Source organism: Naegleria gruberi (genome assembly GCF_000004985.1).
Source record: "Naegleria gruberi genomic scaffold NAEGRscaffold_12, whole genome shotgun sequence".
In the NCBI taxonomy this organism is placed as follows: Eukaryota; Heterolobosea; class Eutetramitea; order Acrasida; family Naegleriidae; genus Naegleria; species Naegleria gruberi.
Genome location: NW_003163315.1, coordinates 381,284 through 406,497, shown reverse-complemented (window position 1 = coordinate 406,497; position 25,214 = coordinate 381,284). Strand labels below are relative to the sequence as shown.

The following is a 25,214-nucleotide window of genomic DNA, read 5'->3' as shown; positions in this document are numbered from 1 at the left end:
TTCCAATAACTTTCATCCAAAACATGAAGTGTGAAAACTCTCTTTCCTATTAACAATAGCATGACCACGTCCACTCTCAACCAAGCTCAGCTCAACCAAGAAGGTCACATTAGAATCGTATCTTTGGTGCGAGATAGAAATCCATGTGAAGTTTTAAGGCTCTTCGTTTTCAAGGTGTCGAAAGTTTTCGTTTCTTTTTTTTTAAGGATTTTATTAAGGATGAAAGTGAATGAATATTATATTTAAAAATTAGTTCCAAGTTGATTGAAAGTTATTGATTTCTTATTTTGAAAACCTCAATTTCAACAACTCTGAACTCGTAACTTCCAGCCAAATAAGAATGAGCTTCGAATGAGTCAGTTTTAAATCCATCAGGTAATTCATAATTACATCCAAACTTGGAAAAAGAATGGCTATTTAAATTACAATCGTCCTTGATACAAATATCACAACCATACGCTCCAAATGAAGACAAGTAATTATTATCTAAATAAATTGCATGTTTTTGCTTGTTTTTTAAAATGTCAAACTTTTGAAATTGATAATTTTCATTCTCAGGAATAATTTTGAAAATAAATGCAGAATTGTCCTTTCCAAATGCGTAATCATTAGTTGGAGATTTCCAATTTTGGGTTGTGAAACCACCAAATAATTCATCATGTTCAGATTTGATAATTACCAATGTTGGACCAGCATTGTCACATTTTGAATGAAAATTCTTTGCTTTAAAGCCATCTATGGTACCTCGGTATAGCAATTTAGGAATTGATTTACTTTTACAACTTGTAAATAATTTAGAATAAATAAATGAATTTGGAATGAGAGTTGAATTACAAAATTGAAAAGTACCTTCAGAATCACATTCACAATGACCTATAAAATTATAACAATTAATCAATTCAACATTTTTAAATGTAAAACCTTTCAAATTTTGATTTTTAAAATCAACTTTTTCAAAAGTACTGTTTTCAATTTGTTTTTCGGAAAAGTTTTCAAAACTAAATGAACAACTTTCGAATATACATCCATTAAATTGTGATAGACTTTTTAAACGTGTCAAATTTAAATCTTTAAATCTACATCCATTAAAAGTATTATTATTTTTCAATGACAAGTTGGTCTTTGAGAAATCTCTAGTAAAGCATGTGCTATTCAAAACGCAATCAATAAATTCACATTTATCAATTGTACAATAATCTCTACTTTTAAATTTCAAATAGCACTTAACAAATTTAGCATTTGTAAAATTACACAAGTACATTCCTTTTAAAGTTAAATTTTGAAATTCACAATTTGAAAAATTTAAATAGGATAATTTTCTATTTTCTAAAATATTAACAATAGTTGACAGTTTGAATAATTTACAAGCATTTTTCAATTCACCTGATAGTTCATTATTTTTCACAATACCATATTGTAACCAATCAAGGACACTTTTAAATACGATTGGATCACAATCAATAAAATAAATTGGCTCACTCGATGATTGACAATTAGTTCTATAGATGGGTTGCTCACCAGAAAACATTTTCATAAAAAAATTGTCTTCCAATTCTCTTTTACATGAATAGAATGTACTCAACGAAACTGTCATGATTGTACCTCTCAAATTTAAATGAATTGGTTGATGATTGTTCATGAGTACCGTCTTGTCTGTTGTTGTTGTTAGTGGTAGCTCGACAACTTGTGTTTTTACTTCATGTTGTTGTTGCTCTTCTGGTGTTAATTCAAGTTCATTGCTTCGTGCAATATCTGCTTTATGATGCAAGTCGTCAACATGTTGTTCGTTTAGTGTGTCAACGTGTTGCATACTGATGTGTTGTGAATTTTTTTAACAAGTAAAAAGTCAGAACGTAACTTGTTTTGGTTGCAAAGGTTGACCAACCTCGATAAAATTACAACAAAAATTTTGATCTTTTTTATTGTTCAAGTTGGCCATTCAGTGCCTCTTGTATCAATCTTGAGCAATAATGGAAGATGTCCAGTAATTTGTTAGATTTTGTCTGGATTGTCCAAATTCCTTGACAACAAAGTGAGTGCAAAAATGAAAATTTTCATGTCGCAAGAAGAGTCAATAAATTTTCTATTTTTAAATTCAAGATTCCAAAAACACTTCCGAAAAAATACATCAACAAATGCCAGCTACAACAACAGACTTTGTCCAATTGAAAACTTGGTTGGAGGGTGGAAAGAAGGCTAATATCATCAAGGCCCTCGAGACACTTCAGGCTTACTTGATTCAACAAGGTGATGCTAGAGCAGCTAGAGAAAGAGTGCAAACATTAACAACAAATATTCCGATTCAAAGCTTTTTGCCATGTTTTGACACAAAATCACTTGAACAGTTACAATTGATAGTATTTGTTTTTGGGAAAATTATGGAAGAAACCGATGTTAATCAAGCTTTGTTGGTTGATCCGATTGTTGGACAATTTCTTGCACAGGGATACAAGCATCCATTCGAAATTGTTAGACGATTGACCATTAATCAAGTTGCTAGATGTACTTTACAAACATTGATGGCTAATCCTGAATTGTTTTTGGATATTTTGTATAGTGGAATGTTGGATCCTGAAATTTCTGTGGAAAAAGTTGCTGTAAAAATCATCACAAACATTGCGTCGACATTGGATGGCATAGATGCAATTTTCTACAAGCACAAAGCTTTATTGGTTGATAAATTATTGGGTGAATTGCCAAAATCTGGAAATGAAATTAATAGATTTAGAGTGTATGAATTAATGACAACTTTATGTGGACTGTCCCAAGAAGCTTTCGATGCTGTTTCTAATATTGGTCTTTTCAAATTGTTCAATAACGATTTTAAGAATTCAAAGGATGATATTTTGTCAATTTTAAACTTTTTGGAAATTTTCAAAGCCCTTTGCCTTCAAAGCTTCAAGAAACAAGGAGCCAATTCTTTGAAAGAAGAGGGATCATTTGATTTATTAATGGCTATTCTCAATGACAACCAAGAGGATCAACTCACCTATACATTTATTCTCAATTTGATTGCTGATATTTCAGATGCTGCAGAAAATTTATTCTTTGGAGAAGAATCCAAATTGTCAGTGCCACCATCAATCATTTTGAAACTCTTTAATGAAGATCTTTCGAATACATTCAATAAGGAATCTCAAATAGTAGCCATTTCAGTAATTGGCGCTTTGTGTAAATCATCGGTAAAGAATTTGGACTTTATTCTCCTTGGAGATGAGGAAAAACTTTCAAAATATCTGGTTTTCTATGCCGATTCCATCAACGACCAAATTGCTCAAGCATTCTACCACTCACTAGGCTCTATCCTCGAATCACCTAGAATTGACGATGAGAGAGCTGAAAAGATTGTCAACGTACTCGAGTCCATGTTAAAGAAGAGAATTGAACCAAGTATCACAAAACCTTCTAACAGTTACATTATGAACTATGCCATGTATAATTTGAGAGCTCCATTCTCTGATGTGAGATGTGCCATCTATCACTTTTTGAAAGGCTTGTGCTCAAGAATCAATCTTGTGAAGAATCATGTTAATGCACATAGCGAATTCTTTGATTACATTATCGATAGAAATACAGAACCTAATAAGGAGACCAAAGAATGGAAATTTAATACCATTGAAGTTTTACACAAGACAATTCAAACTCATCCACATGCTTCAGGAGTTGATGCTAAACATATCATTAATCTCAAGACTTATCTGTTGAGAGGTGCCTACATCGGTGATAAGAAAGAGGTTCAAGCAATTGTTGCCACTGAATCCTTTGAATAAAATTTATATTTGTAAATGTAAAAAATGTAAAAATATAACAATCTACCATTTTTAGAAAATATGTTATTTTTGTAGGGTAACAAATATGGTAATATACGTAATCTGCAATTATGTTCATTCCATATATACAGCACAATTCCATAGCTGCTCATCTTTTAAAACCCAAAGCAAAGAATCTTCAGTTGATCAAATGCCAAAAAAAAGATTTATGCAACTTAAAAAACTGCTTCGTCGATCCTTCCTCTATTGCATTCCAAATAACAGCAACAGAATGGAGGAACAAGATGATCAACAAACTCCCCACAATTCTGCTTCTGATAATCATCAAACAAGTGTTACCAGAACAAACAGTAGTACCTCCTTTATGATGGATCAAATTAGTGATGAAACAACTCAATCGTTAATTGAGGAAATTTCATCAAAATCATTTAGAGCCTCTCCAACTTCGTATTATCATCAAAGCTTTCTGAATCAGCAGCTTCAGTACAACAACAATTCAATGAGTCAGAATTATAGTGGAAATAGTCAGGATTACTTTCCAAGTGATTCAGTTTCTACTAATCAAAATTCTGAAAGGAGTCAAGCATCATCAATGAGACAGCAACATCATAATCAACAAAACAACATACCAATTAATTCTAAACATTTCAATGTGCAATGTTATAGAGGTAATTTGAGTCAAGAAGAGTCAATTCAAGCACAAACTTCACAACAACCATTATTACATCCCAAATCGATAACAATCGAATGGGTCTTTGACGATTGTATTACACAGAGGTATATACACAAGAGATTGAAGAAGTGTTTAAGTGGGAAACAATTTTCTGATGTAGAGTTTCGTTTCTCCAATGACTATTCGATTGATGAAGAAATTCCAAAGAAAACATCCACGACTCTTACCATCTCAGAGAATGCTTGCTTCCTCATTCCATCCATTGCATGTAAGATTGATGAGGGAAAGATCCAAACCATAGAGTTACAAATTCCTTTTTGTTTTCATTTTGCCATCGATTATCCAGAGGACATTCCTTCACTCGTAACAAGTTACAATCAAAAAGTTACAATGGAAGGTTGTGTCGTATTCTCATCCCAGGTATTTGTTCAGATCTTTGAGTGGTGTGAACATTATTCCACTAATAAGGAGTTTATTCAGATTGATTTAGAGGGAAAGGGAATGATGTTTTGTTGTAATAGTGAATCGTATTTCAAATCAGTGATTGGTGAATGGAATTGGGACTTTTTACAATCAATGGATAAGAATTTATTGTTGCAAACATTGATCATGTCTCATATTCTATCAATTACACCACTTTTGCTTATGATTAAGACCAAGATTATGTTTGATGTTAGACAAAAATGTAAAGAAGCTGCCTCTTATCAACCTTCACATGCAACCACCAAGTAAGTATTTCACCAGCCTCAAATTTAACATTTTGCAGAATTCAATTTTTAAACTATTTTGTCCAAGATCCATCCAAATGCCAATCCCTTATCAACTCACCAACTATTCACTCATCACCAATTCCACACAGAAGACATGCCAGATCCAGTAGCTATGATAAGATTAGAGGATTGACCAGTAGCAGCAGCAACAGCAGCAAAAGAAACTCACCAGCTCTTGCCTCTTCCTCAGCAGCTGCTCTACTAACCTCCACCACATCTGTACCTTCTTCTTCGTCTACCTCTTCATCAAATGGTCAAAAAAGTTCAATGATTGAAGATAAGGTTTTGGCCACACTTGGTGACTCTGAAAAAGGACTAATTCATTTTATGAGAATTAGATAGAAAATTATTTAGTGAATATTACTTACTAGGCGAACTGTAAATAAATACCCTTCTCTGTTTTAAACAGTTTTTAATTTCATGATCCGATATAATAAATTTGATGATGAAATAATATAATTGAACAATTAAATTTACGATGTCGTTGTTGTTTGCTTGGCACAAATAGCCACTACAAAAAAAGCGGGAAACTTTTTAAAAAACACTAAAAAAAATTGGCAATACAACACGCTCGTTGTAGCTCTCAGTAACATTAATTATACATTGTGCTCAAAATGGATATTGTAACAGTATACAAAAAGCTGAGGAAACAATTTGGTAGATATAGTGGTCATTTTGTGGATACTGAACCCGAAATGATCGTTGATATCAAACCAAGTGAGGAATTTAAGCAAAAATATATTAATAGGGAACCCAGAAGTGTAGGAGCTCAAGCTGTTGCCGAATTTTCTGAACACTTTACTAATACGGAGACCCATGAAACAAAAGAACAAGGAATGATGCACAATGAAGGAGGTTGGCCAAAGGATGTCGATACATCAAAATTATCAAGCAAGGAAAGATACATCAAGAAAATTGAAAATAATATTGAAGATTTGAATTCGTTCATCTCTTTAAGAGATAACGCTGAATATTACATTCAACAAAATAATGCGATCAATATATTTGGTAGCTACTTTAAGGAAACTGTACAAGACTTTGGAAGTGAAAGATCTATGGTTAAAACTGTGTCGGTGTTCAAAGATCCTTGCCAAGATAAGAGAACAGCAACCAAAATCTCTTGGCTTCCTAGTGATGGTTCAAAGCTGGCAGTAGCTTATGCCAACCTAGATTTTCAAAGTTCAACAAAGAAAATACCGACAAATGCATACGTTTGGGATGTGAATAATGCCAATGAACCAGACGTGACTTTACTTCCATCATCTCATTTAACATCTATCAGATATAACCCTAAGGAAAACTCTACAGTGGCAGGAGGTTGCTACAATGGTGTTGTTTGTATATTTGACACAAGAAAAGGAGGTGAGGAAGTTCTCATTTCCGACCTTAAAACAAGTCACAGAGATCCAATTTATGATATTCAATGGCTTCAAAGTAAGAGTGCAACATTCTTTATTTCAACTTCAACTGATGGTCAAGTACTAACTTGGGATACAAGAAACCTTTCAAATCCAGTCGATTCTGAAACTCTTGAGCTTAGAATTCCTGATGATAAAAATGGTGAATGCAAACTCCAAGGTTTATTGGGAGGTGAATCTATTGATTACGATGTTTCTTACAGTGTAAGTTGAACTAAATTATTTCAGTAATTTTAACACTACACAGCCAACCAAATTTATGATTGGTACTGAACAAGGTGCTGTTTTGAGTTGTACGAGAAGAAAGAATAAGGGTACGGCCATTGATAAAGTTTACTATGGACATCATCATCACCATGGTCCAATTTATTCAATTCAAAGAAATCCATTCCTTCAAAAATACTTTATGACTGTTGGTGATTGGACACACTTGATGTTTGGGATTATCTCTACAAGCAAAGCAAACCATTGTTGTCTCTAAGATTGTCAGATCAAGGACTTCACACTTTGAGTGTTTATGGAAAATATATTGCTGTTGGTGGAAGAGATGGTTCAACTAGGCTTTTGGAAGTGAGTGAAGGATTGAGAGGAGAAGAAAAACAACAAGTTTTGGAAGAAAAGGAATTTATTAACAATATGTTGGAAAGAGAAACTAAGAGAGAACGAGCACTTATTGATAATAGAAAAGAATCTGAACAAGCACAAAGAAGAATTGAAGCAAAGAAGAAACAAAGAGAGCAATCATCAAAAACTTTCACACTGGTAATTAACGAAAGTGAATTGCAAGAAGATGAGGACATGTTTTTACAGGCCATTAAGAAAAAGTAAATAAATATTTAATTGTATAGATAAACCTATTTAAATATCTAGTAATTGAGGAATTGTACAGTTTGCAGTAATGTAGGTCAACAACTTGAGAAGAGTATTATCAGATCCTTCTTCAGGAACTTCTTGCCTTTGTGATTCTCCAATTATCTTCGTTGCTACTTCAGATGTGAGCTTTTGATCACCAAATTTCAATTCCATATTAGCTCCATATTGAATAGGCAAATCAATAAAATCATCACCAATGTAAACTCTAACCAAAAGAGTAATAACATAGACTGAATTCAATGTCTTTTTTTCGATAATTTTTCCAGAACTAAAGACTGGAAGTAATGCAGAAAGAGATGTTGGTAATTTAACTTCTGCCAGACCAAAAGACTCATCATATGTACGTCTTTGAGCATTACGCACTGGATATGGATTAAAGAAAACGAGATCTATCTTATCCTTCAACAAGTACCATGCTTGAACAACATGCTTGAATAATGGATTTGGGAAGAATAAAATCAAAAGGAATGAATGAGAGAAGAAATTGCCTGATAGAGATACTCCAGCCTCTAAAGCTGAATTAAGGTAATACTTTGTGAAAGCTTCTTTCAAAAATTCTTCTTCATCTTTAGTCAAGATACTGTTCTTCCTAGGAACAATCTTTGTCAACTTCAATTCATAATTGTTGAACTCACAGCTATATTCATATGTTGGAGAGGAGAATGAAAGGGTGTTGTCTTGTTGTTTGATATTTTCAGCGCTTAAAGCAATTTGAAGGGGTGGTGACATATTTTCTAGAAGTGTAGAAGAGGTACAACATCTCTTTAAAGATAATACAGCATTATCTATTTCCTCACCAAATGGTGCTGATATCACATGGAAACTATCATCTGTGGCTTTGAATTCAACTTGACCAGATGCTCTACATGTCACTAAGAATTCCCTAGTTGTTTTTCCCTTGTGTACAACTTTGAAACTGTACATACTTCTAGGTATCAAATACCATGAAGTTGGATGACGATCAGACAAGAATTGTTTTAGCTTGTTGAGAGGAACAGTTGACTTCAAAAGAAGTTGAACTAGCTTGCACATAACCTCGCCATATGTATCATTTCTAGAGTGTTTGTTAAAATATTCTTCTAGATCTGCTTCAAATCTATTTGTTGGATATAAAATAACTCTATATCTCTTATCTACATTCTTGATTATTAATTTATATCCACAATTTCCGTAATCAATTCTAATCTTGGTATGTGATACCATTTCTACAGTACAAGCTTGTTGAAGAATACCAGCAAAGTGAGGACTTGGATGGATAACTTGGAGTGCCAAAGGATACATTCTGTCAATAGATAGCAAATCTTGATAAAATTCTTCAAAAAGGTTTTGACAATTTCTCATTGTAGTATACTTGAAAGTGAGTCTGTCGTTTACGTAGTGTTGTTTGCTATTTTGAGGAATTATAACTGGAAGAGGTCTTCTTTCATATACAGTAGCGACCCATTCATAAGTATTCACATCAATCGAAAGTGTAATGCATTCCAAGTCAAGGAAGGAGAAATTAGAGTTATCATTTGGAAGGATAATCATTTCATATTCTTGGTCAGTAAGATCATATGAGAATCTATTTGAGATTTGAACTTGTCTCAACATAGTTCCAAAGAGTACTTTATGCTTTGATGCAGCAATAATTTGTTTCAAATGTCTGAAAGCAACCAATGTTTTCTGAAGTGCAGTCATGCATGTCATTCTCTTAACTCTCTTTTGTGTTGGCTCATAGCTATCAATTTCTTCCTCAGGGGCAGGTTGATAAATATCCAAAAATAGTGATGAAGGAATAGGGATATCAATAATCTTTGGACTTCTTTCAATTACCACTCTAGAAGAAACCAAAGGTTTTCTTCTTTCGTAAGAAAATGGAGTGACTCTAATTTGGATAAATGCTGTACTGACATTTGGGAATGAGAAATAAACATTTTCATCCGAAAGACCATCTCCTTCGAATAGAGCTGAATGAACATCCAAATCGAGAAGAGCACCTGCTGTTTTGTAAGCATGAATAATTGTTCTCTTTCTAGCACCCTCCAGAGAGGAAAGAAGTTGTTCCGAGAATTTGGACTTTCTCACGTCAATATTATTAATCCGTGTAACAAACTCTGAATAGTCTACATCTAGCTTTTCTCCGTCAACTGAAAGATGGAGTTGGAAGTGACCTGTTTTCCAGTCAATACCTAGAATGAGAATATATTCCTCGAATACTGAAATAGACAAGTAAGCTTGATTAGACTCAGCATCTGTTATCAATTGGATATCAGGGAACAATCTTTCTCTATTTAAGAAAACTTTTACACTTTCCAGTCTTTCAATAGAATGATAAAAAATACAATCACTAATAATCTTTCCGAGATTAATTCTTGATAGGTTAATAGCTGGAGTATAATTGCATCTAAGCTTTGGTTGCATGTCAAAGACAATTTGTTTTGATTTGTCTATGAAAATTTTAAGTTCATTCCTAGATCCTTTATCTTTGAGGAAGAAGTTCTTTTCATCATCCTCAATACCATCCATAACTTTCTCGATAAATGACACCATAGGAGGTGCTTTGTGCCAATATTTAAGTGATAATGAAAAATCTTGATCTACGCTCTCATTAAATGTTTCACAAGTAACAATTTCATTTGGCCACTTCAATGTTTTTGCTTGTTTTGTAATAATATCCATAGCAATCCTAATAGTTACCAAATGGATGATATTATAAATATCAACCATGGAAGGCACCATAGTATCTGATTCATCAAGATAATATAATCTTTTTTGTATCACAGTGCTGAGCCTTTGAACAATATCATCATGAATTGGGCTCACATTGATTCCGTCCTCATTAACCAATAAATCCAAATAAATTATTTGCCAATAATATTTAAGCTCGTCAGTGTTAGATTCACCCTCCTCACGTTTATGATTTAATGTCATAATTATAGAAAATTCATTTTCAGCTATCAAATTGACTTGACCATTTTCAAGCTTATTTACAAACATGTTTGGAGGAATGGTGCATTGAAGTAATTTCATTCTGATAATATCTGTAAGCTTTGAAATAGCACGTTCCTTATCTTGAGTAGTAAAATCATCTGCAGAATTTTGCAAATCTCCACGTGACTAGAATAATCGATTAATTAATGTAAGAAATTAATACCAACCTGTTGTATGATATGCGGAAGTCTTGGATATGTTCCTGTTGTCAAAACATCAATTGCTGTTGGAAGATCAAAAACAGGTTCTCTTAATCTTGACAAAATCCTTGCAGCATGAAAAAGTGTAAATGATGCCATATCAAAAGAATTAACTTTTAAATCCATAGCTGATGATACTTGATTAAATTTGTCGAGAGTCTTCTTGGATTTCTTTGACCATCTCAAAAGAACAAGCAATCGGATAAATCTTTCTCTTGTTTCCTGAAAATGTTGAAATAAAATTTGTTTCCTCGTAGAAGCCTCCCTCTCAAATTGATCATTAGAATTATCCATTCCTTTTTTAATTTCCAACACACATTTTTTCAACTCATCGTGTGATTGTTTTACCAAATGATGTATGAGCGTGAGAAATGAAAATGTTGGTTGAGGCTCCATTTTTTTTTAATGTATTTTTCCATCATGATGAAGAAAGCTTGCTGGTAAGAGAAAATTCCTTTAAAATTGCCATCATAGGCGGATATCAATACAACATGCTACTAATAAAAATTTTAAATCTAATATTAACTTAGTGCTCGTAGTAGTTGAATACAATTTTATCTTCACTTGTTTCACTTCCTTGTGCGAGAGAACGTGTAGCAAAAGATGTTGGAGATTTTGATCGTCATCATATCAAGTTGGCGCTTCTTCTAAAATCTTGCAAAAAAATTTTAACGTCATCACTTGATTATTGTCCAACAAACCACATATTTTGTGGATAGTGTAGTAGAACCGTTTATACAAGAAAGTTATCATCAAACCCTCTGGGAGTGATTGATTATATTTTATAATATATTGGAGAGTGTTTATTAGACGAAATCTTCTTGGTATATTTAAATTAATTAATTGGAAATATATACCTCCCTAAAAACAACAACAAGAAAACGGTTTTGCAAAAGAACCTTTGTGTGTGTTGTGTCAGGATCATCGTCAAATATTTCACCATACATTCTATTACGTAATTTTCAAGAATACCAAAAAACCCCAACAGATAGATTTAACAATGTTGCACAAACTGAAGGATAAGGAGGTTAGGAAGAGAAAACAAGATGAAATCAACCAAGGAAGTCCAAAGTTGAATGGAAGTCATCTTCATATCAATACTACTAATCTTCAATCAATACCAGATACACCAAGTCCTGCAGTTGGATCTTTTACCCCTACACAAGCCACACCTTCCTCTATTTCCACAACAACTTCTTTCCCATCTACCCCAACTAAAATTGAACCATCCCAACAATCACAATCATCTGAACCTCTTTCTCCACCAACTAAGAAGACTAAATTTAACGCTTCAGAAGTGGTATGTAGATTGATTTTAATTAATTATTGAATGACCATTTCAGCATGACCTGAAACTTGTCAATGAGCAAAAGAAGAGATTATTACTCAAAAATAAGGAGTTAAACATGTTAAATCAACAGCTTATTAATGAAGCTAAAGAAGCATCCAAACAAAGAGATAATACTTCTTCGAATATGATGAGACTTGTTAGACAATTTAATCATGTATGTTTCATTTCAAATACATTTCCTATAATAACCTTGTTAGATGATAGAAGACATTTCAATACAGTTATCAAGATTACCTTCAGTTCCAAATGGAGTGGTAGGTTTGGATTTTATTAGCAAAGTTTACAATGGCAAAACAGATGATGACTCAATTAACCAACTGTTCGAAAGGTTGAAGAGTATACTTTCAAAAATCATACAATCAGTTAACAGCGTAAAAGATGGGAAAACGAGTAGTAATGAGAAACAATTGGAAGAGAAACTCAAAGCTTTAAATATTGAATATAGAGAGATAAAGGATGAATACAATTCTCTTCATGAACAACTTAAAGACTCAAACAAAAAATTAGAGGAATTAAAACAAAAGTTAGATGAGAAACAGGAGGAATATGTAGACACATACAAAAAAGTTGAAAGAATTTCTTTAGAAAATGAAGAATTACGTTCAGCATCTCCTTGTTCTACACCATTATCACCTTTCCGTACGCCAACACGAGTTTTTTCTTCATCAGCTCTTGACAGCTTACCTGCAAATGCCCAAGTAGATGATGTCAGACAAGCTCTTTTAAAAAGAGAAGAAGAGTTACAAGAATATGCTCAAAAATATTCTAAAGAATATGGCATTAATGAACGACACAAAGTCAAAATAGAGGAATTAGAGTTAAAGATCAAAAACGTTACTGCTGAAGTAGATTACTATAAGGATCATGTTCAAAAGGAAAAATTAAGAGTTGAACAATTTTACAATCAATACAATCAGGAAGTTGAAAAGAATAAGGCAAATATCAAGGCTCTTGAAGAAACTTATAATACTTTTAAGGAAAAGATTAAACAAGATATACTTGAAATGAAGAAGGAAAACAAGAATCTCAAAGATAATCTTGAAAAGGTGACAAAGGAAAAGTCTGAGCACCACCTTGTCAAACAGAATGAACAATTGCTTCAAAAGAAAAAAGAGCAAACAGAAAAGTACAACAAACTTGTTGCTAGGTATGAAAGAGCTAAAGCATCTGCTGAAGAATTGCGAGTTTACAAGCAAGATAAGGAAGAGATTGTTAGACAATTAAATATGTACAAGAAGAGAAATGAAGAGCTGTCAAAATTAGCAGCCGATCATAAGGAGTCTAAAGAATCTTCTTCTCAACCTAAGGAGCCAGAAACGGAAATTTCTTTACTCAAGGCAGAAATTATCAAATGGAAGGAACAAAGTGAAATGTTTGAAAGTTCTCTCAATGATACAACGCAATGTTATGAAAAATTACTCCAAGAAAAGGAGGACATTGCCAAAAGAGTTGATAGAGCAGAAGAACAAAGACTTGAGTCCATGAAAGAAAAGGCTAAATTAGAAAAGAATGTAGAATCAATGAAGGAAGAAATGAAAAGATTATCTGATGTTTGTACAGAACATGAGAAAATTAAGAAACAATATGATGAAAAAATAGTGACACTCAATAACGAAAAGACCATGTTATCAGAAATTGTTGAAAAGGGAAAGCTTGAAGAAACTCAATACAAGAGAATAATTGATCACCAAAGACAAGTTTTGGAAAATTCCAAACAATCAGTGCAATCACTTTCTACAGAACTGGAACAATCCAAAGCTAAAAATAATCAACTTTTACAGGACCTTGAAAAGAAGGAGACAGAATGTCACAAGCAAACTCTTTCCATCAAAAAGCTGGAATCGGAGAAGCAACGTTTCTTAGAAAAGGAAAAGACACTTACCGCAAGTAGCAGCACTGACACTTCTTTCAGATGTTCTCAATGTAATGAGAACGATATTGATACAGTGATCAGTAGATGCTTCCACTGTTTTTGTAAGACTTGTCTGGATAAGAATATCAAAATAAGAAACAGAAAATGTCCTAGGTGCGGTATGAGATATGATCCAAATGATGTGAAAACATTATATTTCTAATAACAAAAATCAGTTATTTATGCTTTTTTATTTTACAACATCCTTAGCTTATTGTTGCCAATTTTGTTGTTCCTTATTCTTTGAGTTCTTTGACTTTCTCATTGAATTCATGTCAATTATTCCAATAATTCATTCTAATTGAGTGGTGTACCTTTGGGAAATTAGTATTTTCTCTTGTATTGAGGCTTTCCAGACTTCTTAGGATTGTTTCCCTTTGGTTTGTTTGGATCATTATTTTGATTAGCTCCCTTCTTATTTTTCTTTTCAAGTAATTCCTTCAATAATGGTGAAATAATAGGTTCGTCAGTTTTCTTAGTATAACTTGATGAAGCTCCAACACCTCCAAGAGCAAGTGGAATATTTGTACCAAGTTTTTTGCTTGAAGTACTTCCATCAGAGCTTTCTCCGCCATCAAGACCAAGTCCACTTGTCGTAGAACTATTATCCAAACTAAGAGGTTGTAATGTGAGATCTTTAGGTTGCTTTAGTTGTTCCAAAAATCTTAAATAATGTTCATCCTTGAAAATTGTTCCATCTCTTGGATCTTTCTTCTTTGGCTTTGGAACCATTTGTAGAGGACAATATTCAATAGTCATTGGTGTTTCTCTCCATATTGAGGTATTAGTAGCTGCCAATGTAGGTACTGGACTTTCATCAACATCATCATCCGTGATTTGAACAGAGGAAGAAAGAGCAACTGATTGCTTGCTCTTCAACTCCTCATAAAATTCATTTTTGAACTGATGCAACAAGGAAACACTTGCAAAATTCAAATAAGCAATACTTGAAAATACCTGAGTCATGGTCTTGTGTCCAACATGAAAGTCGGACCATGTGATCTTTTTAGGATCATAGATAAAGTGTGGAATTTCTGGTAGGGTTGGAGTGCTAGGTTCCGAAGTTGGTGTGGCACTAGCTACAACAGGAGGTTGTTGCTGCTTTACTTGCTCTGTAACAAAACTCTTTGGAGCACATTTCACAATAAAATCCTGCTCTGTAAAATTATAGGGAATATTTCTAATAATTACTTTTGTCTTGTTCTTCAAAAGACTTCCATAATGTTGTTCATTATTATTATTATTAGTATTACTATTTCCGACATTATTTCCTTGATTATTTTGTTGATTATTATTTCCTTGATTAGCCTTTTGATGTTGTTTCTTTGGGTGATTCTTTTTAGGGTGTGGTTGTTTTTCAGCTACTAGTACAGGAGGAACTGGTTGTGGTGTTGGGACAGGTTGAGGTTGTGTAAGGGGTACAAAGTTTTGGGGAGTAAATGGAGTGGCATTGTGTTTGAGTGTTGAAGTAATCTTTAGAGTTGAAGATGGTGATGTGCTGGCAGGATTATTTGGTTGGGTTGAAGATGATTGATCACTTCCTGAGGTAACATTCGGAGTTGTTGTATTACTTGTTGGAGTATTATTGTTTGTTGTTGCTGTATTGGGAGATGATGGTTGTTGTTGTTGGTTATTATTGACCACTGTCTTTTTGACCCACAATTGTTTTCCACTCATTTTTTTATTTAAATTAATGTTATTTAATTATTATTATTAAATATTAAAATTGGAAAGTAGTAAAGTACACGGAATATAATGATTTACAGTTTTTGATAGTGAGTAATACCAATCTTCTTTTTGAGTTGAGTTTCTCTACGAGATCTATCAACTTCCTCCATGATATTGTTTGCCTTATCCAAAGCTTTCAGGAATTGAATGGTGGTCGGTTGTTCTTTAGCTTGATCCTTCTTGACCTTGTTACCCTTCTTTGATCTGCTGGAATGGTAAACTACATATTCATTCTGATTTTGTCCATACAGATTATCAACAAGATTAATCAAACGATCCAAATAGTCATTGGTTCTAGATTTGAGATTTTCAAAGTCTTCTCTTGTTTGAATATTTGTGATGAGATTATCTAATTCATCACCAAGGTTTTCACTATTTTGTTCTCCTTCAATTTCAGCCTTCTTTGTGAGAAAATTGAAAGGGAGTATTTGTACATTAGGTGGAGGTAATTTAGTGTAGAGAGAAATTTGTTTTCCAATTCCTATTGTTCCATTATCATCTTCTTCATCTTCTTCAGAATCGTCAGAGTCTGTATTATTAGGTTTCTTTTGAGCTAAATTTGAATTAATATCAGGAGTAGTTTCAGGTAACAAAGATCCGAAATCATCATTAAGGGTACTTTTCATTATTTCCTCTCGGTCTTTCTTTCTCAATTCAATTCTATCTTTTATAGGGGTTGTATTTACATCAGAACTGGATTCAATTAAATCTCCAACAAATTCCAAGACATTAACCACATTCCTAGGAAGAAGAGGTGCCTTATCCTTAGAAAGATCTTTCACTGATGTAAGCCCTTGTCGAGATGCTGGTGATAATCGAACATTTTCCAAACTAACCGTTACATGAGAAAGTGGGGGTTTTTGAGAGACGGGTGAATTTAACATTTTTTTACAGTTGAATTTTACATTTTATTTTTTAACGACCTTAGTTTTGGACATGAGTTTCTCAGCCTTTTTCTTAACGTTAAGTCTACTGATGAGCTCAGCTTCCTTATCATCATCATCATCTTCGGATTCAGAATCTTGATTATCTTCATGATTGATCTTAATTCTAATATTATTCTTACTTTGATTGAAATCAAATGAATCGGTAGATTTCAAAGTTTCTTGGAATAGTTCTTCCTCTGATGGTAAACTTTCTAAAACAGCTGATAAATTGACATAACATTGTGCTAATAAATTTACAATATGTCGTTCTTCGTTACTTTGAGTTCCTAGTGAGACTGTAGACATGCTAACATTCTCATCCCTGGCTGATTCTGCATTAAGAGAAATATCTTCACCTCTGGCAATTTCTTCAATAAACTTCCTTGAAAGATTTTCTGCCATTGATAAATCAACAAGAGCTGGGGCCATCTTATCATTCAAGTGTTCTGTACCAGCTTTAACGTTGACCAGTATTTTGGCAATTCTTTCGAATTGTTGCTTTTGTCTTTCGTTCTTTGATTGGGCTTCTGATAATTGTTGAATGAATTCGTCGACAATTCTTCTGCTTCCCAAACCAGATGATTGAGAATATTTAAGATCTTCAAGTCTGGCTTTCAAAGCTGCTCTCTTTTCAGTGAGGTGTTCTATTCTCTTTTGAGATTCCTTTGTCATTTGTTCCAAATTCTTGTGTGTGTCCGAAGATGAAAGGAATTTCTGGATAACTTCATTTACATCATCTACACCAGTTACTTCCTTGATCTTTCTCCATTTTTCTTCTAAACCTTGAAGTCTATCTCTTTCTTCATCAACTTGGGTCTTATTTACACTGCTGTTTTGTTGAGATGCACTGGAGGATCTGAACTTCTTTGATCCTTCTTCATCTTGATTTCTTCTTCTATTTGCTTCCTTCTTTGCCAAGTCAGTTGTCAAGTTAACTCTAGCTTCAACATATTTCTTCTTTTCATCAAGTTCCTTTCTCATATCCCTAACAGATTCTTCGAATTCACCTTTTGCTGTTGTCAATTCATTTTTAGCAAGCTCTCTCAAATAATTAGCATCTCGGGACATGTTCAACAATTCAATATAGTCCTTATCCTTGGCTTTCAAAGTTCTTTCAATTGCTTGAAGTTGGTTATCGAACCCTATTCTTTCCTCCTTTAGTCTTTCCAAAATTTGTTCATATGTCTTTTTAATACTTTGAGCTTCATTGTACTTAATCATGGCCTTATCGAGTCTGTTTTCTAAAATTCTGATTTGTCTCGTCAAGGGCGAGTCATCAGTAAGGATTGGTGCCTTTTCCTTATTGAAATCACCCAACTTATCTTCCTTCTTTCGGATTGTTTTTTGCAAATTTCTAGCAATAGCTTGAAGCTCATCAAATTCTTGTCTTTTCAAATGAAGAATTGTTTCCAATCTTTCATATTCTTTTTCTTGGAATGATTTCTCTCCGTTATTTCCTCCTACTTCTTTTTGAAGCTTTTTTAACGTTTCCTTTAATTCATTGTTTTCCTTTTTAACCATCTCTAATGTATCGATATTCTTTTGCAAAGCTCTTTGTTTTGTTTCCATTGTTGCTTTTCTATCACGATCTCCATCCAGAAGGTTTAATTTATCCTGCATCTCCATGATGGCATCATTGTGACTGTACTTGTTGTTGCTCATTTTTTTAAATTGTTATTGGACAGTAATTTTTCTGTAGTAAATTTTGGCGGCACCTTCAACCATCAAACTTGAAAGGAGAGAAAATATTCATTTCATCAAACCACATTTATAAATGACTAGAAAATATTTTCTCTTCCAACCTTTGCAAATCTTTCTTTACAGACAAGCTGGGCTACTGTAGGGAGGTAGCTGTGATGGTTCTCTGAGCATGAGCTAACAGAGAGTGAAATCTGGGAGTCAGACTAATGTTTTTTAATTAAATTGTTTTTGAAAAATAAAAAGAAGGATTAGTTATTTGAAATACTTCATTTTAGGAAATAAATAACCAAGAGAACAGTTAGCTGAAAAAGAGAAATTAAAATATGAATCGCCCACCGTGGGGGTCGAACCCACGACCACAAGGTTAAGAGCCTTGCGCTCTACCGACTGAGCTAGACGGGCTATGCTACACAATCCTTAATTAACCTTAATGTACCATCAGCCGCCATTTCTTTGTTTATGTTTGAATAAAAAGGTTTGGCAATTATTGTAAGATGCATTTCCTTTTTTCTTTAGTTTCTCTCAAACTCAAATTTTTAAAGTGTGCCTTTAAGGCTATTTCTGTAAAATCTTTGATACCAATATTCATCAGTGAGCTTGTCTCAAAATAGGTGAAACAATTGGAAAGTTGTGCTGCCTTTTCGCCATCTTTGTAAGAGAACGGTCTGGTACAATATCTTTCAATCAGTTTTGCCTGAACATCAATATCACTTCTCAAATCTATCTTTGTAGCAACGAGAACAGTGGCAGCATCAGGAACATGGTGTCTCACTTCTGGTATCCAAACATCGAATAAATTTTTGAAAGAATACTCTTGAACACAACTAAACATTGCCATAAAGACATCTGTTTGAGGATATGCCAAAACTCTCAGCCTAGGATAATCATCTGAACTTGCTGTATCCCAGTAACATACTCTATAGACATTATTGTCGAGTTGATAATTATTCATATAATTGTCCACCACAGTAGGAACGTACTCGGTTGGATACTCTCCAGTGAGTAACCTTAGCATCAAACAAGTTTTTCCAACAGCTCCATCCCCTTATAATATGAATCAATAATTCTTAAACTAAACCTACCTAATGCAAGCAATTTAATACCTTCCTCTTTCTTTTTATATACAGCTGAGGATACATCGAATTTTAAGAGCTCATCCTTTGGCACAAAAATGTTCTTAATACCAGTAGTGGGATAGTTCTTGATCGATCTTTCTATATCTTCCATTCTCACTGAAGACTTTTTCTCTACTAGGGTATCAAACACTTTCAATGCACCACAAATACTTGATTTAAAATCTGATATCTTACCCAAAAAGGGCAGAATTGGATTTTCATAAATAGCCCCAGATTTTTTCAAAATTTCATGTAATTCAGTAACTTTTTTTTCATAAGCTTTCCTCCATATTTCTGAATCTTCGCCACACAATTGGCTCAATCTTAGATGTTTACTCACTCTTTCCAATCTTCCCAAATCACGAATAGCAAGAAAAGACAAAACCAATCGGAATATATCATCATTGAATCGATTATCAAATTCTACCATATCCAAATATTTTATATTTCCTCCGTTGAGTACAGGCAGAGTTTGTTCTCCATGATCGTTATGATCCATATGATCTTGTATCTCTTTTTCTTCACCATCCTTCAACTGAATTTCTGGCACTTGATTTTCAGACATTTTTTTTTAAGTTCATCGTGAGCAAGAACAGTGAAATTCAATTCAAAGAGTCTAAACCTATTATTATTTATACAACTTTACAATAATATTTCACAACAATAAAACAAGTACATTTCCAAACTCTAATCTGTTTCCAATTAAAAACAATAAACGTGCATCACCTTATAAACTCCGAAAGATTAAATAATCATTTAAAAAAAAATCTTTAAAAAAATGAGTTATGGAAGTATTGGTGATGATGATGGTGGTGGTGTAGGCCCAACCGAAACCGGAATTATTTATTCTTTGGTTGCAAGAGGTGCCACGATATTGTGTGAATATACTGAAAGTAAAGGAAATTTCCAACAAATTTCTAAACAAATTTTGGAAAAGATCCCAAGTAACAAATCTACAAAAGGTATGTTGTAGAGTTTTGAAAGAAAATTAACTTAATGATCATAATAGTCTCCTATGTGTATGATCAATATATGTTCCATATTATGGTTGTTGGAGAATATGGGTTGATCTTCTTCTGTATGAGTGGAAAGGATTTTGGTTCAAGAATACCATTCAATTTCCTTGATGATGTAAAGGAACGATTTTTGAGCAGTTATCCTGGAGAACAATCTAAAAGAATTCAACCAAATGGACTTAACAGAGAGTTTGGACAAATTCTTAAACAACAAACTAAATTCTTTAACAATCCAAGACAAAACGATCGTATTCAAAAAGTTAAAGGACAAATTAATGAAGTTAAGGATATTATGATTGACAATATCGACAAGGTTTTAGCAAGAGGAGAAAAGATTGACATTCTTGTCAACAGAACTGGTGACTTAGTTGAATCTGCTGAACTTTACAAGACAAAGAGTAAGAAATTGAAAAACAACATGTTAAAGAGAAATATCATCATTGTGTCAGTGATTGCTATTATTATTTTGATTGTAATTTTCTTGATTATTTGGTTTTCATGTGGTTTCCCATCATTCTATAGGTGTGGTGGAGGTAGCAGCTCAAATTAAATCAAGCTCACTACATTAAAGCAGTAATTTTAAATTATTTGTAAATTATTTTACAAGAGTAATTAATGTTATTTTAGTAGAATTATTCAATAAGTATATCTGTAAATTTTGGAATTTTGGAAATGTTGAAAAGCTTCATTTTAAAATTAATCATAACAATGTTCAATTCAATCCATAAAATCTCCTCAATCATATCATAATATTCATCCTTATCACAATACATGTAAAATATTAAAAATTTATCCCTCACTTGATTTAATAAATAAATTAGTTCCATCTTGAGACCAATTCATAAATTCTAAAATTACATCTTGATTTGGTGTTAAGCTTTCAATAGTTTTATGATAGATCTCACAAGTCATTAATAGATTTCTTGTCATTATGCTTTGATATCTTTTGTTGTTAAAATTAATTTGTTGTACTAGAAAAGATTTACATCAATTTCCAAGAAAATACTCACTTGAATTGAATAGAAACAGCAATTATGAAAGTTCAATTTACACATGCATCCAAGTTATGGAATTGTCCAATAGAGCTAACTTTGAAACCTACTCTTTAGTGGTTTTGAATTTATTATTTCTTAAGGAAGAATAGATTTTTCTTGGCTACTTTTCTGACACATCTGCAGGTCAATGAAACTCTTTTCGATCTCTCAATAACGTGACCTGTTTCAGCCAGCTCCTTATTGTGTAAAAGACCTGCATTGGCAATAACCATATCATCATTGATTTCATACTTTTCACATTCTTCAATTCCATGCATATAGTCTAGTAACATATTAGTAAATAAAAGTAAATTATATTGGTTGGAGAAATTTAAAACACTTACAATGATAGATATCTTCAGTGAAAACGAGTAGTGATCTAGGCTCAGCAATTACTGAAAAGCTTCTTATGTATGGACATTGTTCCACATAATCCTCATCCTTTTCACATAATGTAAAATTAAGCATTACTGTAGATTCCAAACTCAAAATGAAAACCATTGGAAAATAAACTGGACCATCCTTATGAGAATTAATACCTTGATTAACCTCATATTCATTAATTAAAACATGATTAATTGATCTATTTCCTGGAAAAGTATGCAAATCATTCAATCCAAGATTTTGTCCACTCAACCAAGTAGGTAATTTCTCCTCAAACATTAACTTATCATTTGGATTTCCTCCCCACCTCTGCAATCTTCTATTACTCAATCTATGCCATTGTTGCGAATTAACAGCATAAATATTCTGAAGTAAATCCTTTTCCTTTTCTTCAGTCAAAAAATTAGGAATATAATACGCTGTAGGTGGAAGAAATACATCATCAACAATTTTACTAGTCATCTTGACTGTATCATGAGTTAATCTGAATGGATCCAATCGTTCCGCATTGCTTGTTCCAGCAGGATATAATTCCGTAGGCATGATCGATGAAGTTGTGCTGAATACACTTGATGAGGAGGTTGAGTGAGTTGGTGATGATGGTGATCGAAGCTTTGATTGATCATTTCCATCCTGATGATGGTTATCGGAAGAAGTACCAATTTTCAAGTCTTGCATTTTTTTTTGATTAAAAAGTTAAGAAAATTAATTTGCCTATTTTTAGAAAGTAAATTAAAAATTACTTTCTTGGAACTATTTTGAAAAGTAATTAAATATTTAAACAACAATGGATGAATTGTCAATAATTTGTGGTTGTTTTTTAAAGAGACTATTTCTTTTCACTCTTGAACCAATTGGTTGAATAGAATTGGGCAAATCATTCACAAATTTTACAGAATCTGTGAAAATTGGATGATAGAGTAGAATGGTGACAATTCCAAATAAGAAAATTCCAATAGAATTGCTGAAATTGTAAAATATAGACATGTAACTCCAATAATCCACAACCGTTATACATGCCAAGGCAATGATTTGAGATAAAGCTGCAGCTATTAATGCAATTTGAAGAGAAATGATCTTAATGATTGGTCGTTGGGTTTGTTGCTTGTTTTGTTGAGATGTTTGAGTTTTGATTGTTTGTAAAACCTTAAATGCAACAATCTATTGCAAATGTCAAAGGATTAGAATAACTGAATTAGAAACTTACAATTGAAATAATTGTGTGAATAAAAATTTGAAGAAAGTAAATAATATATCCTATTAGAAATAGAATAAACTCAAAATTCTCCAACATTCCCATCTTGATGAAGAAATAAATAACAGACACTGCCATAATAATTGCCCCAAACGAACCACAAAACAAACATGTGAAGGAATTGAGAATTATCATCAACCATCTTGTGGAACGTAAATTCCAGTCCTTCCTACTCCCAGCTTGCTTTACAGTTTCAAGGAAAACATTTCCAACAAAGCTCATTATCAGAACCATCATCAATAAATTCATTCCAATGAAGAAACATTCGAAAGAATCAAAGACATGCATTGAGATGAGGTAAGAGAATTTAATCCCAGTCTGTGTTGTTGTCAGTGAGCAATTAATGTTTTGAAAAGTGTCAATAAACTCTTGAGATTCTGGCAAATAATTTGCTGACACAAAGTCCTGGTATTGAGAAACGATTATAATATTTAGGAGGTCACAAAAAATCCTTGAAATAATTCCTGAACATTGAATTAGGGATAAGACAGAGACCATTGCAACCATAATGAATTGGTTTCGTTTCATTTCGTTTCTTGCTTTTGGTCTAATTAACGTGGTCGAAACAATTATTATCAAGATATTGAAAAAAACAAAGAAAATGGACGAAAGTACTATTCCAACAATTGATTGATAAAGAGGGTCCAACTCTGCAAGGGTGATATTCGTATCAGTATTCTCAAAATCCAATAAAGATAAATTCGATGATGAAAGACTTTCTATCAAGTTTACATGGTCTGAAATTAATCTTGCTAATGATGACATTCTTTTTATTAAAGCAAATTTGAAGCTAAAGCAGAATACTTCTAAAATAGTATGACAAGCTTTGACAAAACATTAGAGATACTTGTTGTGCTATTAGCATTGTACTCCATTCAATCAACGTGTGTCAACTCTATAAAAGAAGTGTATTTAATAGTATGATGTACAACTAAACAATTGCCTTACTGAGTTTCACAATTTCCTACTTAAATACTATTCTCAATAACTCATTGATTTGGTAGACTCTTTGTTGAATCTTAATCGCTTTTATGAAATATCAACAAGTAATAAATGCCATGCAGAAACTCAGTTGAATTGAGAGTAAACACAAATTCTATCCTGTCCATAATCAGTTACGTAAAGATCACCAGTTGCATGATCGATAGACAATCCTCTTGGCTGGTAAAGTGCTTCTTTGCTGTATAGAGGAGCTTGGTTTCCAAATGATTTAAGGAAACCTCCAAGCTGGATGGAAAATTGAATTGATTTGGTTTTGAGCCGTGTTCTCCAAAGGAATGCACAATTTTTCCCTTTTTATCAACCAAGTAAATTTTTGCATTAACAACTGAAGAAACTACAAAATAATTTCTATCCAAACTGAATGCAATACCATAGGGATTGCTCACTGAAGGAATATTATCATTATTGTAGAAAAGAGTAGGCCTTTTAGGAGTCAGAACAAGTATTGATCTCACTTTTCCGGTTTCGGCCGAAAGAGTTTGGATGGTATTACCTCCACATTCACAAACAAAAACTAATCCTCTCATTTCATCAACAATAACTCCACAAGGATTTGACATTTTTCCAGAAGATTTCCAAATTTCACTACGAGTTTCTAGATCGAATCTATAAACAAATCCGTCTTCGGAACTAAATATCAAGGAGTCACAATACATTGCCATAAATCTTGGTCTATCAACTGTTTTGATATTATACATTAACTCCCTAGAGTGTAAATCAAAAACTTGAATATTTAACTCTCCACAATCACTAACAAATAATAATGATCTCCTCTCATCAATAACAACATCACAAGGATATTGGAAAAAATTAGATGCATTCGGTAATCTATTCCCAATAATATCTTTCAATGAGTAGGTTGGTGTTCTCAAAACATGACGTAAAAGAATGATCAATCTATCATCACGATGCATAAACTTTTTTTCATCAAGAAGAACCACAACCTTTTCCCTGTTCATGTTTTGTGTTAATAAATAACTGCAAGTAGTGCAATGATGATTAGATGTTGGATCGTTTTTTTGATTGGTGAAAAATCAGCGATGGTATGTTGGACACGCTTATTCTACCACTATTACAATAATGTTACCAGTACAACTATTTCTCTCGGTGTTT

At 32.9% G+C, this 25,214-nt stretch overlaps 12 protein-coding genes and 1 non-coding gene across 13 annotated transcripts; 4 read left to right on the top strand and 9 right to left on the bottom strand.

Moving 5' to 3' along the window:
* Positions 1-203: 203 nt before the first annotated feature.
* NAEGRDRAFT_78967 (TLDc domain-containing protein) lies at positions 204-1,810 on the bottom strand (the record flags this gene model as incomplete). Its single annotated transcript, XM_002679691.1, has 1 exon — positions 204-1,810. One exon carries the CDS (start codon positions 1,808-1,810, stop codon positions 272-274), a length of 1,539 nt encoding a protein of 512 aa, XP_002679737.1. The 3' UTR covers positions 204-271.
* A 325-nt stretch (positions 1,811-2,135) lies between these two features.
* AM25 (uncharacterized protein) lies at positions 2,136-3,770 on the top strand (the record flags this gene model as incomplete). Its single annotated transcript, XM_002679821.1, has 1 exon — positions 2,136-3,770. The coding sequence occupies one exon, from the start codon at positions 2,136-2,138 to the stop codon at positions 3,768-3,770; it is 1,635 nt and encodes a 544-aa protein (XP_002679867.1).
* A 271-nt stretch (positions 3,771-4,041) lies between these two features.
* Positions 4,042-5,555, top strand: NAEGRDRAFT_65045 (uncharacterized protein; the record flags this gene model as incomplete). Its single annotated transcript, XM_002679820.1, has 2 exons — positions 4,042-5,171; positions 5,210-5,555. The coding sequence occupies 2 exons, from the start codon at positions 4,042-4,044 to the stop codon at positions 5,553-5,555; spliced, it is 1,476 nt and encodes a 491-aa protein (XP_002679866.1).
* Positions 5,556-5,827: 272 nt separating this feature from the next.
* NAEGRDRAFT_60431 (uncharacterized protein) lies at positions 5,828-7,459 on the top strand (the record flags this gene model as incomplete). Its single annotated transcript, XM_002679819.1, has 3 exons — positions 5,828-6,835; positions 6,879-7,066; positions 7,093-7,459. The coding sequence occupies 3 exons, from the start codon at positions 5,828-5,830 to the stop codon at positions 7,457-7,459; spliced, it is 1,563 nt and encodes a 520-aa protein (XP_002679865.1).
* Positions 7,460-7,489: 30 nt separating this feature from the next.
* On the bottom strand, positions 7,490-10,971 carry NAEGRDRAFT_65043 (uncharacterized protein; the record flags this gene model as incomplete). The annotated part of the gene is made up of 2 exons (XM_002679690.1): positions 7,490-10,603; positions 10,645-10,971. 2 exons carry the CDS (start codon positions 10,969-10,971, stop codon positions 7,490-7,492), a joined length of 3,441 nt encoding a protein of 1,146 aa, XP_002679736.1.
* Positions 10,972-14,264: 3,293 nt separating this feature from the next.
* On the bottom strand, positions 14,265-15,617 carry NAEGRDRAFT_65041 (uncharacterized protein; the record flags this gene model as incomplete). The annotated part of the gene is made up of 1 exon (XM_002679689.1): positions 14,265-15,617. The coding sequence occupies one exon, from the start codon at positions 15,615-15,617 to the stop codon at positions 14,265-14,267; it is 1,353 nt and encodes a 450-aa protein (XP_002679735.1).
* Positions 15,618-15,700: 83 nt separating this feature from the next.
* Positions 15,701-16,294, bottom strand: NAEGRDRAFT_65040 (uncharacterized protein; the record flags this gene model as incomplete). Its single annotated transcript, XM_002679688.1, has 1 exon — positions 15,701-16,294. The coding sequence occupies one exon, from the start codon at positions 16,292-16,294 to the stop codon at positions 15,701-15,703; it is 594 nt and encodes a 197-aa protein (XP_002679734.1).
* A 264-nt stretch (positions 16,295-16,558) lies between these two features.
* Positions 16,559-18,256, bottom strand: NAEGRDRAFT_78965 (axonemal dynein intermediate chain protein; the record flags this gene model as incomplete). Its single annotated transcript, XM_002679687.1, has 1 exon — positions 16,559-18,256. One exon carries the CDS (start codon positions 18,254-18,256, stop codon positions 16,577-16,579), a length of 1,680 nt encoding a protein of 559 aa, XP_002679733.1. The 3' UTR covers positions 16,559-16,576.
* A 368-nt stretch (positions 18,257-18,624) lies between these two features.
* On the bottom strand, positions 18,625-18,697 carry NAEGRDRAFT_t179. Its single transcript has one exon. It is a non-coding gene; the product is annotated as a tRNA-Lys (tRNA).
* An 82-nt stretch (positions 18,698-18,779) lies between these two features.
* Positions 18,780-19,975, bottom strand: NAEGRDRAFT_65038 (rho family small GTPase; the record flags this gene model as incomplete). The annotated part of the gene is made up of 2 exons (XM_002679686.1): positions 18,780-19,339; positions 19,378-19,975. The coding sequence occupies 2 exons, from the start codon at positions 19,973-19,975 to the stop codon at positions 18,780-18,782; spliced, it is 1,158 nt and encodes a 385-aa protein (XP_002679732.1).
* Positions 19,976-20,248: 273 nt separating this feature from the next.
* Positions 20,249-20,952, top strand: NAEGRDRAFT_4072 (uncharacterized protein; the record flags this gene model as incomplete). Its single annotated transcript, XM_002679818.1, has 2 exons — positions 20,249-20,372; positions 20,420-20,952. Coding segments are annotated over 2 exons (657 nt in total), but the record flags the coding sequence as incomplete, so codon positions are not given.
* A 612-nt stretch (positions 20,953-21,564) lies between these two features.
* NAEGRDRAFT_3856 (uncharacterized protein) lies at positions 21,565-22,282 on the bottom strand (the record flags this gene model as incomplete). Its single annotated transcript, XM_002679685.1, has 2 exons — positions 21,565-21,743; positions 21,805-22,282. Coding segments are annotated over 2 exons (657 nt in total), but the record flags the coding sequence as incomplete, so codon positions are not given.
* A 1,932-nt stretch (positions 22,283-24,214) lies between these two features.
* NAEGRDRAFT_65035 (uncharacterized protein) lies at positions 24,215-25,060 on the bottom strand (the record flags this gene model as incomplete). The annotated part of the gene is made up of 1 exon (XM_002679684.1): positions 24,215-25,060. One exon carries the CDS (start codon positions 25,058-25,060, stop codon positions 24,215-24,217), a length of 846 nt encoding a protein of 281 aa, XP_002679730.1.
* Between the last annotated feature and the right edge of the window lie 154 nt (positions 25,061-25,214).